Here is a 13,210-nt window from a genome sequence, read left to right as displayed (position 1 = left end):
TGTGCAGTTAAATGACCATATTTAAATATTTATTGGTGTGTGTGTGTCTATATATATATATTTACAACAACAACAACAATAACTAAAATTGTGTCATTGTTTCTATTTATAGAATTGCGTCATTGTTTCTATTTATAGAATTGCGTCATTGTTTCTATTTAGAGAAATTGGGTCATTGTTTTTTTGGGTTTTTTTATAGAAATGCGTCATTGTTTCTATTTTTTAGAGATTGCATCATTTTTTCTATTTTAGAAATTGCATCATAATTTCTATTTTTTAGAAATTGCATCATTTTTTCTATTTTTAGATATATTGCGTCATAATTTCTATTTTTTAGTATTTTTAGAGATTGCATCATTTTTTCTATTTTTAGAAATTGTGTCATAATTTCTATTTTTAGAAATTGCGTCATAATTTCTATTTTTTAGAAATTGCGTCATTGGTGCTATTTTTAGATATTGCGTCATTTTTTCTATTTTTAGAAATTGCGTCATAATTTCTATTTTTAGTATTTTTAGAGATTGCATCATTTTTTCTATTATTTAGAAATTGCGTCATAATTTCTATTTTTAGAAATTGCATCATGGTGCTATTTTAGAAACTGTGTCATAATTTCTATTTTTATAAATTGCGTCGTAATTTCTATTTTTTAGAAATTGCGTCATTGGTGCTATTTTTAGAAATTGCGTCATTTTTCTATTTTTAGAAATTGCGTCATAATTTCTATTTTTAGTATTTTAGAGATTGCATCATTTTTTGCTAATTTTTAGAAATTGCGTCATAATTTCTGTTTTTAGAATTGCATCATTGGTGCTATTTTTTAGAATTTGCGTCATTGTTGCTATTTTTAGAAAATGCGTCATTGTTTCTAATTTTAGAGATTGTGTCATTTTTTCTATTTTTAGAAATTGCGTCATAATTTCTATTTTTTAGAAATTGCATCATAATTTCTATTTTAGAAATTGCGTCATTTTTTCTATTTTTAGAAATTGCGTCATTTTTTCTATTTTTAGAAATTGCGTCATAATTTCTATTTTAGAAATTGCGTCATTGGTGCTATTTTAGAAATTGCGTCATTTTTTCTATTTTTTAGAAATTGCGCCATAATTTCTATTTTTAGAAAATTGCGTCATTGGTGCTATTTTTAGAAATTGCGTCATTTTTTCTATTTTTAGAAATTGCGTCATAATTTCTATTTTCAGAAATTGCGTCATTGGTGCTATTTTTAGAAATTGCGTCATTTTTTCTATTTTTAGAAATTGCCGTCATAATTTCTATTTTTAGAAATTGCGTCATTTTTTCTATTTTTAGAAATTGCGTCATTGGTGCTATTTTTAGAAATTGCGTCATTTTTTTTAGAAATTGCGTCATAATTTCTATTTTAAGAAATTGCGTCATAATTTCTATTTTAGAAAATTGCGTCATTGGTGCTATTTTTAGAAATTGCGTCATTTTTTCTACTTTTAGAAATTCGTCATAATTTCTATTTTTAGATATTGCGTCATAATTTCTATTTTAGTATATCTAGAAATTGCGTCATTTTTTTCTTTTTTAGAAATTTGCTTCATTTTTTCTATTTTTTAGAAATTGCGTCAATTTTTCTATTTTTAGAATTGCATCATTGTTGCTATTTTTAGAAATTGCATCACTTTTTATTTTTAGAAATTATGTCATTTTTTGTATTTTTAGAAATTGCGTCATTTTTTCTATATTGAGAAATTGCGTCATGTTGCTATTTTAAGAAATTGCGTACTGTTGCTATTTTTAGAAATATGCTTAATGTTTCTATTCATATATATACAAAATATATAAAGAAAACTAATGTGACAAGACAGACAAACTAAATTTATAAAAAGGAAACGTTAATATATGTTCAAACCTTTCTATGTTTGCGTTTAGAAAAAGTAAAAAGTCGAGCGTTGCCCCCGCCCGGCGGTGGCTCTTGTTATTACCTAACATTTGTTTAATCTTGTTATTCATGTGATATAATATCAATATGATATGAAATTAGGCAAAGCCTATAAACATATTTTACTGTTTTAAAGGTGTCATTTGGTATTATAATTATGCACCACTTCCGTTTTCACACGAATACTCAATGATTATTATTTATCCAAAAAGTTGCGATTGTCTGTTAACAGAATATCCCGCGTATTATCATTGAATTTCATTGAAAATGGTGCTGCCCAACTAGAACCGACACTGAAAATTTCATTGATAGGTATAGAATTCTATGTATTCTTTAATTGCTTTTTATTTGATTTTCTTTTAAATATACACAATGTAGTCTATAGCCAGACAAGCCAAAGCCCGGGCCCACTTCGTGGAACAAGCCTTTGACTTCCCCGTATTAAAAAAATTTAAAATAGAATTTTTTTTTTTTTATTTTATTTTTATAGACAAGGTACATGTATTCAACATCCGAGTACAAAAATTGTGTTCATGTCCGTTGACAGTGTGAACACTTTCCACCAGGTAGTAATAACGTTGGATTTTCGCATGGAATCAATGCAATATCTATTTTCCTATCAAAACTGACCATGAACAGATTCTTATTTACATGCAAACTACCGCAGTAAAGCCTGAAAGTCAGAAATCACCCAGGTCCGAACAATGAGACCGTCATGACATGTACATTGTAGCCTGGTATTTACGCTTGAAATGCATCATCAAAGAGATCAGATGAATCGAACACACAATTGCGAACAACTGGATTTTACATATGATACCTTTAATGGTCTTATGCTGAACAAGTCCTATGTGCCTGTATTTAAAGAAATATTCTACATGTAGACAATATTAGGCTTCCGTTTCACATACATTGACATAGAACGGAAAGGGGAGCCAGGCATGTGTTGCGGGAGAACACTTCCGCTTTAGAAATAATCTTCTACATGTAGAATCTTTCTTAAAATACCAGGTCATGAAATAACTAGTAAACAAAAGGGCATGTTAGTAAATAAAGAACTGAATCAACAATATTTATCTGAGAGTGGTTTTGTTGTTATTTACTTTGAAATAGAAGTGTGTGTATGATTCAGACCGGATGATTTTTGAATCAAAGCAAAAAATAAAGCACTATTTGGCAGGAATAGATTTGTCCGGTAAACTGATTGTCCGGTAAACTGATTGTCCAGTAAATATGTAGGATCCCAGTAGACTACACATTTATGTTTATAATAAAAATAATGAAAATGTATAGATTTCTTTACCATCAGTGAAATTTTCAGTGTTATTACTAATATTGGGAAGTCAAAGGGCTTTGGCTTGCCCGGCTATAGACTACACGTGCATATTTAAAAGGAAATCAAATAAGAAACAATTTAAAAAATTATATAGATTTCTATACCTATCAGGATAATTTATGTTTACAAAACATGTTTGTTCTTGTTTTTAAAATAAAAAATGATAATAGGTAATACAGTAAGGATTAGTTAAAATTAGTTTGATAGACTTAACAACAAATTATCTTATACTTTCATTTTTTGAATGGTGATCGCAGTCAGAAGATAATTGAATCACTTGACTCGGCTGAGACACCTTTTTTTGTAAAATCTGTCAGTTTCCAGACCATTCTTTTTGAAAGACCCTGGCCTATAAGTGAAGGAATTGATCTATTGCATCTTTATTACCATTTTACTGTAATAATTAAAAGTGCAAAGTAGTGGTTTACAATATTGCTACTAATATTGTGACGCCTGAATTTTCAAAAAGAAAAAAGAAAAGATGGAATACAGATTTTTTAGAATGAATTTGTTAGAGAAATATTGTGTTTATTTAGTAACTGATCAAAAGTTATAAGCAATCTTGGATTATTCTCAAATATTATCATAATTGTTGACAAAAAAAGTCAGTTTGTACTTGATTTGATGTTTGCAAACTTACCAGCCAATTTGAAGAATTATATGAAAGTTATAAAAGTTTTATTTGACAATCAGTTAGAATGCACACACAAATCCCTTAAATATGTAAAATGTATAAGAATTGCAAACAAAGTCATTGGCATATAAGATCAAATCAATTTACAAAAGTTATTTTATCAATTATACTCAATTTCAGTTCAATAAGACATTGTATTTCAGTTTAAGTTTTAAAAGACCTATGAATTATTTTCATACATAAATAACAATTTGAACTTTATTTTTATTTTCTGTAGAAAGATAAGATTTACTGCATATAAGCTAGAGAGAGGGAGAGAGAGGTAAAGATGAGTTTGTTGGAGTATGAGCAACAAATATTCCTTGATGCTCTTCATGATGATGGACTTCTTATAACTGCAAGGTAAAAACTAATGTGTATAATATATTTGAAAAAAAATGTTGTTCTGAAAAATTCAAGTTTTTTCTATAAATACAGGATATGTTTTCATTAAGTGGTATGAAAATAAATATTTCACAAGTGGTGTTAACCCCAAGTGAAATATAATTTTTTTCATACCAGGAAATGAAAGTAAATCCTGTATTTACAGCAAAAAAACTGTGACTTTACTGTTGATAATATACTTTTTCTCTCTTTTTATATGCCCAAAAGGGCATATTATGTTATACCCCCTGGCGTCCGTCCGTCTGTTAGCAATTTGGTTTCCGGAGCATAACTTAAGTTCCATTTGACCCACAATGTTCAAACTTCATAGGATGATTGTCCATATTGGGTAGAAGACCCCTATTGATTTTGGGGTCAAAAGGTCAAAGGTCAAGGTCACTATTACCTTGATACTGAAAACAGTTTCCGTCCGTTAGCAATTTGTCCGTTAGCAATTTGGTTTCCGGAGCATAACTTAAGTTCCATTTGACCCACAATGTTCAAACTTCATAGGATGATTGTCCATATTGGGTAGAAGACCCCTATTGATTTTGGGGTCAAAAGGTCAAAGGTCAAGGTCACTATTACCTTAAAACTGAAAACAGTTTCCGGAGCATAACTAAAGTTCCATTTGGCCCACAATATTCAAACTCCTTAGGATGATTGTCCATATAAGGTAGAAGACCCCTATTGATTTTAGGGTCACAAGGTCAAAGGTTAAGGTCATTATTAATAACTTAAGTATTAATCAACCTACATCTGTAAAGTTTTATAGGATGAACAGCTAATTCCCATGTCTTACAAATCTTTCATCCTTAATAAAAAAAAACACTTTCGGGCATATAATGCTCCGCCTAGCGGTGCTCTTGTTTGACCTTATGATTCAAAAGACTTCTCCTATAAAATAATTTTGTGTATTGGCTGATTTGCTTGTTTTGCTATTTGATTATATTATGTTGTTGAAAAATACTAAATGATATTCTTCTTAAAGTTATATATTATCTGTGATTTAAATAAAACATGAATATGGCTAAGTGCTGCATGAGGGAAAAAATAAAAATTTTAGTGCTATGCACATATGAGTTTATTTTTACTAAATAGTTACTGCATGCATATGAAAATAGGTGATGAAATATAATTTCAAATGTTTAATTTATTTAGCAAACAAATAATGAAACAAGTTATTAAAGTTGAAGTGATATGAAGCATGTAATATGTATATGTTTTGACATTATATATTTATAGAGGATTAGGATTAGAGAGGATTATTGCTAGCTTTCTGAAGGTGTACTGTGATGCTGCCAACCTTGTTCTTGTACTTAATCTATCTTCTGTAGATGAGGTATGTTACCATAGAGATGTAAATAGATGGAATTTTTAGCTCACCTGTTACAAAGTGACAGGGTGAGCTTTTGTGATCGCTTTTCGTCCTGCGTCCGTCCGTCATCCGTCCATCCGGCCGTCCATCCGTCCGTCCATCCGTAAACTTTAACTTTAAATGACATCTCCTCATAAACCACTCAGCCAATTTCATCCAAACTTCACAGGTATGTTCCTTTGGTGGTCACCTTTAAAAATTGTTCAAAGAATTTAATTCCATGCAGAACTCTGGTTGCCATAGCAACCGAAAGAAAAAACTTAAAATATCTTCTTTTCAAGAACGCAAAGAGCTAGAGCACAGATATTTAGCATGAAACATCTTCTAATGAGTGTCTACCAAGTTTGTTCAAATAGAAGCCCTGGGGTCAAAATTGGCCCCGCCCCAGGGGGTCATTGATTTTCCCTATATGCATATAGTAAAAACTTAAAAAATCTTCTTTTAAAGAACTCAAAGAGCTAGAGCTAAGATATTTAGCATGAAACATCTTCTAATGGGTGTCTACCAAGTTTGTTCAAATAAAAGTCCTGGGGTCAAAATTGGCCCTGCCCCAGGGGATCATTGATTTTCCTTATATGTGTATAGCAAAAACTTAAAAATCTTCTTTGAAAAAACCCAAATAGCTAGAGTTTAGATATTAAGCATGAAACATCTTCTAGTGAGTGTCTACAAAGTTTGTTATTATTAATTATGAGAATTTTTGTATCACATGTGCAGATCCATATTATATGTGTAATTTCTTGTATATTTCTGTATTTATATTCATGAAAGATTCTGTATTTATTTGACAAAGTTTTTTATTCCCGCGTTAACATCACGTTCTGTTTAGCATATAGTTAAAAGGACGTTGCGTCATATGTCATTTGTTATTTTATAAACGTCAATTTTTTCTGAAGAAGACTAAACGTCGAAAGCTTAAGAAAGGGGTTTGTTTTTATTGAACTGATTATTACAAAGTTTGTTCAAATAAAAGCCCTGGGGTCAAAATTGGCCCCGCCCTGGGGGTCATTGATTTTCCTTATATGTGTATAGCAAAAACTTAAAAAATCTTCTTTGAAAAAACCAAAATAGCTAGAGTTTAGATATTGAGCAAGAAACATCTTCTAGTAAGTGTCTACAAAGGTTTGTCCAAATAAAAGCCCTGGGGTTAAAACTGGCCCCGCTCAAGGGGTGTCATTGTTTTTAACTAATTATGTGTATGGTAAAAACTTAAAATCAAAGCACAGAAGGCGCTGAATTTGTTTGGGTCTCAGAATGTCAGAAAGGTGAAGGTTGTGAGATTATAAAACAATTTGTTTTTGTATAGTGCCACCAATGCTTTCCAGCGTTTTGATTATAGTAGATTGGCTATAAGACTAATTGCAACACTGATATTCAATCCAGTGTTTATTTGACTTAAACAATTTGAAAAAAAAATGAGGTGCCTTAACTGGGATTTGAACTCCAGACCTCTCGCTTACGAAGCGAGCGCGCAAGGGTGAATTTATATGTTAACGGCCTGAAGAAAACCATATTATTCTAAATTAGGGTTTGTAACGACGCTAACTGTTGTTTAACACTTGTGTAAATATTCATGGCGCTTACAATAAGCATGTATATCTATAAAGAATAAAACAGGGAATTATTTTGCTTCAAAATTAATGCGCCTGTCATATGACCATATTTACGCAGTGATCTCTCCTGAATTTTTCGGCCTTAGTGTTACATATAAAGGGAAGTAACTGCTTAAAAAAGCGGACTACTTTCGGCACTTGCAATTAACAGCATTAGAGTCTGAAATTTCGCTACCATTATTTGTTTGGTCTGACGACCCAAACAAATAAAAATCTTCTTTTAAAAAACCCAATGAGCTAGAGCTTAGATGTTTAGCATGAAACATCTTCTTATGGGTGTCTACCAAGTTTGTTCAAATAAAAGCCCTTTGGTTAAAATTGGCCCTGCCGGGGGGGGGGAAAGGGGGAAAGCAGAGGTCATTGTTTTTCATTATATGTGTGTAGTAAAAACTTAACATCATGAAACATCTTCTAATGGGTGTCTTCCAAGTTTGTTCAAATAAAAGCCCTGGGGTTTAAACTGGCCCCGCTCCGGGGGCCTATATACAGGTGAGCGACCTCAGGGCCATCATGGCCCTCTTGTTTATACTCTAGTTAGAAATGTTTGAGACAAATCTTTTTGATAAATTCTAGAAATTTGATGCCATTGGCATTCAAATTAAATTTATTTGCAACTTTATGAATGTTCTTATTTAGTTATTAATTGTTTGATGATAAATTGTGATTAACCCTTTAATTTAAACCAAAAGTGTTAAGCCTATTTCACCAGTATAAAGCCAGGCTAGACTACACATTCATTGTGTGCAGTCTGACCAGGCTCTATACTGTTGGTAGCTCAATTTTTATACTTTCTTTTAAACTTCAAATGAACTGTTTCATCGTCAAAGCAGGACAAATCCTTTAAACAAATTTAGCAGATAAAGGGTTTAAAACTTGGAATTTTTTTTTGAAAAACCTAAGATATCTATCTTTAAATATTTGTAGGAGTATTACATAGAAGAGCTGGAGAGAGATCATGTCACACCTCTTCCAAAAGTTGTAACAAATGAGTATAATGCATCTGATAGGTGAGATAAATATCTATTAGTCTAGGGTGTGAATGTTAAAACTAAATAAAAAAGAAACAAAAAAGAAACTAGAAATTCTGTGATAGACTTTTTCATGAGTATCTCAGAGTTTATAAAACTAACATATTGAAATGGTTTTAGGCTATTTATTTGTTTATTGAGAATGTTTTAGTATTATTATTTATTTTTTAGTAAAAATATCAGGAAAAGATTTTATTTCACTTTGCCTTTTTACCATCATTGTTTTTACTAAGAAAAGAATAAGTAACATGTAAGTTGTATTATCTATTGACAGACAAAAGCTTTACCTACAAGGAGGGGTTCTATTTATAACATCCCGTATACTTGTTGTCGACCTACTCACAGATCGTGTTCCTATAGAAAATGTCACAGGAATTATTGTTTGTAGGGCACATAGGTTAGTATGTTGTTATTGTTAACAGTTGTGTACACCTTGATAGCTTGTATGATCAAAGTACACAGAAAAATTGGGTGCTAAAATGTCTTTTTATATGATGCATTTTTAACTTTAATAAAAATTTACCTAAGATATTTTGCATGCTGCATGGCCAAGTTGAAACTCTAGTTGTATGAGTTATGTATTTAGGATAAAAAAATTCCCTCCCTGGGGGTCTTTGGAGTTACTTTGTAACAGAAGAATGAGTGGCGACATGGCCAAGTGGTTAACATGTCAGACAATAATCTATTAAAGGATTGCTAGTGGCATGGGTTCAAACCCTGTCAGAGGCATGTTGTTGTTTTTGTGAGCAATAGACTTTATATTCATTGCTCAGTGCTGGTTGGTTCCAGGAATGAAATCTAGAGTGTTTCTATAAGCTTATAGCTTCCAACACAATCAAACTAAAATAAATAAATGATTAATTTAAAATAAGTTTCAGACAAATTTAATGAATGGGTCTCTTCCCTTATTGAAATACATGTATATTTCTGTGGTCTCAAACATGCATTTTTAGATATCGATTTTCTTTATTATTAACTATAACACCAATGTTAATTAAACCTTTCATGGTAGTGATTAGAATGGTTTAAAGTTTGGATTATGTAGAAAAAGGTTAGGTTTCATAAAGTCATTCATTAGATAGTATTTGTACAATTTTAATACAAAATCTAATTACAACTGTCTGGTATTACTGTATTGACTTATATAATATATTTTATATCTGCTGTGTGTATTTATTTTCAAGGATTGTAGAATCAGGTCAGGAGGCTTTTATTCTCAGACTGTACAGGCAGAAAAATAAGGTAGGAACATACAATTTATTCATTCAAGTGAATTTTAAAGATATATTTGCAAAGTGTGTATATATTTGTATTTTTCAAGCTTAATCTTGATTGGCCCGAACAAACAAAACACATTTGGATCAGATACTTATTGCAAAGGCTGCTCTTACATGATGACTGCAATGATCATTTGATATTGATTTATTGGGATATTTCCCTCCTTTTTGCTTTTGCATTTAGGTCTATAAAGAGTATATCTTTCTTCATATCATATTTTTACTCTTAATTTTTATCTGCATACATTTCAGACGGGTTTTATTAAAGCATTTTCCCACAATCCAACAGCATTTACTACTGGCTTTTCACATGTTGAGAGGACAATGAAAAATTTATTTGTCAGGAAACTGTTCCTGTGGCCTAGATTTCAGGCCAATGTACAAGAAACATTAGAGAAACACAAGGTAAATTATCGACTTGAATACATACATCAATACATGCATAATACTTTACATAACAATATGTTATTTAAGCCATTTTTTAAAGGTTAATTCAAGAAAAGTTGGGCTATCTTATTCACTCAGCACTTGGCTTAACACTGGATGAAATTTTGCATGCAACTTCTTGTACAAGTTCATATCTCATTAGCCATGAAAATTTGATTTTATTTTAAATGAACAAGTGAAATACTGAGTTTTATATGTGAAATAAAATCCATATCACTCGCACTGTAAATGATATGACATTGCGAAACTGTTTTTGTTGTGTATATTTATGTGTATGATTTGGTAAATTTACATAAGAAATTTAACTAATATTTGCATTTCTTTCTTTTTGGCATATCTCTTGATTCAGATATCATTACTTCACAACAATGGTTGTCAGTTACTTCGCAATGATGACTTTAAATGGTTATTTTAACTGCTGAAAGTTCTTAAAAGTTGGAAGACAAAAGAAAAGAATAAAATAGTTCTGTATATACCATGTATTATAATGCAGGTAGATGTTGTGGAGATGGTATATACAGACCTACTGTACATGTATCTCTACAACATCTACCTACATTATAATACATGGTATATACAGAACTACTGTACATGTATCTGTACAACATCTACCTGCATTATAATACATGGTATATACAGAACTACTGTACATGTATCTCTACAACATCTACCTGCATTATAATACATGGTATATACAGAACAACTGTACATGTATCTCTACAACATCTACCTGCATTATAATACATGGTATATACAGAACTACTGTACATGTATCTCTACAACATCTACCTGCATTATAATACATGGTATATACAGACCTACTGTACATGTATCTCTACAACATCTACCTGCATTATAATACATGGTATATACAGAACTACTGTACATGTATCTCTACAACATCTACCTGCATTATAATACATGGTATATACAGACCTACTGTACATGTATCTCTACAACATCTACCTGCATTATAATACATGGTATATACAGAACTACTGTACATGTATCTCTACAACATCAACCTGCATTATAATACAGGGTATATACAGACCTACATAACATGTATCTCTACAACATCTACCCGCATTATAAAACATGGTATATACAGAACTACAGTACATGTATCTCCACAACATCTACCTGCATTATAATACATGGTATATACAGAACAACTGTACATGTATCTCTACAACATCTACCTGCATTATAATACATGGTATATACAGACCTACTGTACATGTATCTCTACAACATCTACCTGCATTATAATACATGGTATATACAGAACAACTGTACATGTATCTCTACAACATCTACCTGCATTATAATACATGGTATATACAGACCTACTGTACATGTATCTCTACAACATCTACCTGCATTATAATACATGGTATATACAGAACTACTGTACATGTATCTCTACAACATCTACCTACATTATAATACATGGTATATACAGAACAACTGTACATGCATCTCTACAACATCAACCTGCATTATTATACATGGTATATACAGAACTACTGTATTGTATCTCCACAACATCTACCTGCATTATAATACATGGTATATACAGAACTACTGTACATGTATCTCTACAACATCTACCTGCATTATAATACATGGTATATACAGAACTACTGTACATGTATCTCGTATTATAATGCAGGTAGATGTTGTAGAGATACATGTACAGTTGTTCTGTATATACCATGTATTATAATGCAGGTTGATGTTGTAGAGATACATGTACAGTAGGTCTATATATACCATGTATTATAATGTAGGTAGATGTTGTAGAGATACATGTACAGTAGTTCTGTATATACCATGTATTATAATGCAGGTAGATGTTGTAGAGATACATGTACAGTAGTTCTGTATATACCATGTATTATAATGCAGGTAGATGTTGTAGAGATACATGTACAGTAGTTCTGTATATACCATGTATTATAATGCAGGTAGATGTTGTAGAGATACATGTACAGTAGTTCTGTATATACCATGTATTATAATGCAGGTAGATGTTGTAGAGATACATGTACAGTAGTTCTGTATATACCATGTATTATAATGTAGGTAGATGTTGTAGAGATACATGTACAGTAGGTCTATATATACCATGTATTGTAATGCAGGTAGATGTTGTAGAGATACATGTAGGTCTATATATACCATGCATTATAATGCAGGCAGATGTTGTAGAGATACATGTACTGTAGTTCTGTATAAACCATGTATTATAATGCAGGTAGATGTTGTAGAGATACATGTACAGTAGTTCTGTATATACCATGTATTATAATGCAGGTAGATGTTGTAGAGATACATGTACAGTAGTTGTGTATATACCCTGTATTATAATGTAGGTAGATGTTTTAGAGATACATGTACAGTAGGTCTGTATAAACCATGTATTATAATGCAGGTTGATGTTGTAGAGATACATGTACAGTAGTTCTGTATATACCCTGTATTATAATGCAGGTAGATGTTGTAGAGATACATGTACAGTAGGTCTGTATAAACCATGTATTATAATGCAGGTAGATGTTGTAGAGATACATGTACAGTAGGTCTGTATAAACCATGTATCATAATGCAGGTAGATGTTGTAGAGATACATGTACAGTAGGTCTGTATATACCATGTATTATAATGCAGGTAGATGTTGTAGAGATACATGTACAGTAGTTCTGTATATACCATGTATTATAATGCAGGTAGATGTTGTAGAGATACATGTACAGTAGTTCTGTATATACCATGTATTATAATGCAGGTAGATGCTGTAGAGATACATGTACAGTTGTTCTGTATATACCATGTATTATAATGCAGGTAGATGTTGTAGAGATACATGTACTGTAGTTTCTGTATATACCATGTATTATAATGCAGGTAGATGTTGTAGAGATACATGTACAGTTGTTCTGTATATACCATGTATTATAATGCAGGTAGATGTTGTAGAGATACGTGTACAGTTGTTCTGTATATACCATGTTTTATAATGCAGGTAGATGTTGTAGAGATACGTGTACAGTTGTTCTGTATATACCATGTATTATAATGCAGGTAGATGTTGTAGAGATACATGTACTGTAGTTCTGTATATACCATGTATTATAATGCAGGTAGATGTTGTAGAGATAC

General features: G+C 31.3%; 1 protein-coding gene across 2 annotated transcripts in view; it reads left to right on the top strand.

The window, feature by feature from the left end:
• LOC132758312 (DNA repair endonuclease XPF-like) overlaps nucleotides 1-13,210 on the top strand; it is a gene marked incomplete at its 3' end in the record, with an annotated part of 36,109 nt that overhangs the window by 8,509 nt on the left and 14,390 nt on the right. For both annotated transcript variants that reach the window (XM_060749886.1, XM_060749887.1), the window contains 6 exon segments: nucleotides 4,157-4,281; nucleotides 5,548-5,644; nucleotides 8,218-8,300; nucleotides 8,596-8,718; nucleotides 9,506-9,563; nucleotides 9,851-10,003. In XM_060749886.1, coding sequence (XP_060605869.1) covers nucleotides 4,208-4,281; nucleotides 5,548-5,644; nucleotides 8,218-8,300; nucleotides 8,596-8,718; nucleotides 9,506-9,563; nucleotides 9,851-10,003 — 588 coding nt within the window.

The sequence above is a fragment of the Ruditapes philippinarum genome, unplaced genomic scaffold (assembly GCF_026571515.1).
Source record: "Ruditapes philippinarum isolate M1 unplaced genomic scaffold, ASM2657151v2 ctg667_1_1_1_1, whole genome shotgun sequence".
Lineage (NCBI taxonomy): Eukaryota > Metazoa > Mollusca > Bivalvia > Venerida > Veneridae > Ruditapes > Ruditapes philippinarum.
Note: the sequence above shows the minus strand (reverse complement) of the source record. Positions and strands in the feature narration are given on the sequence as shown.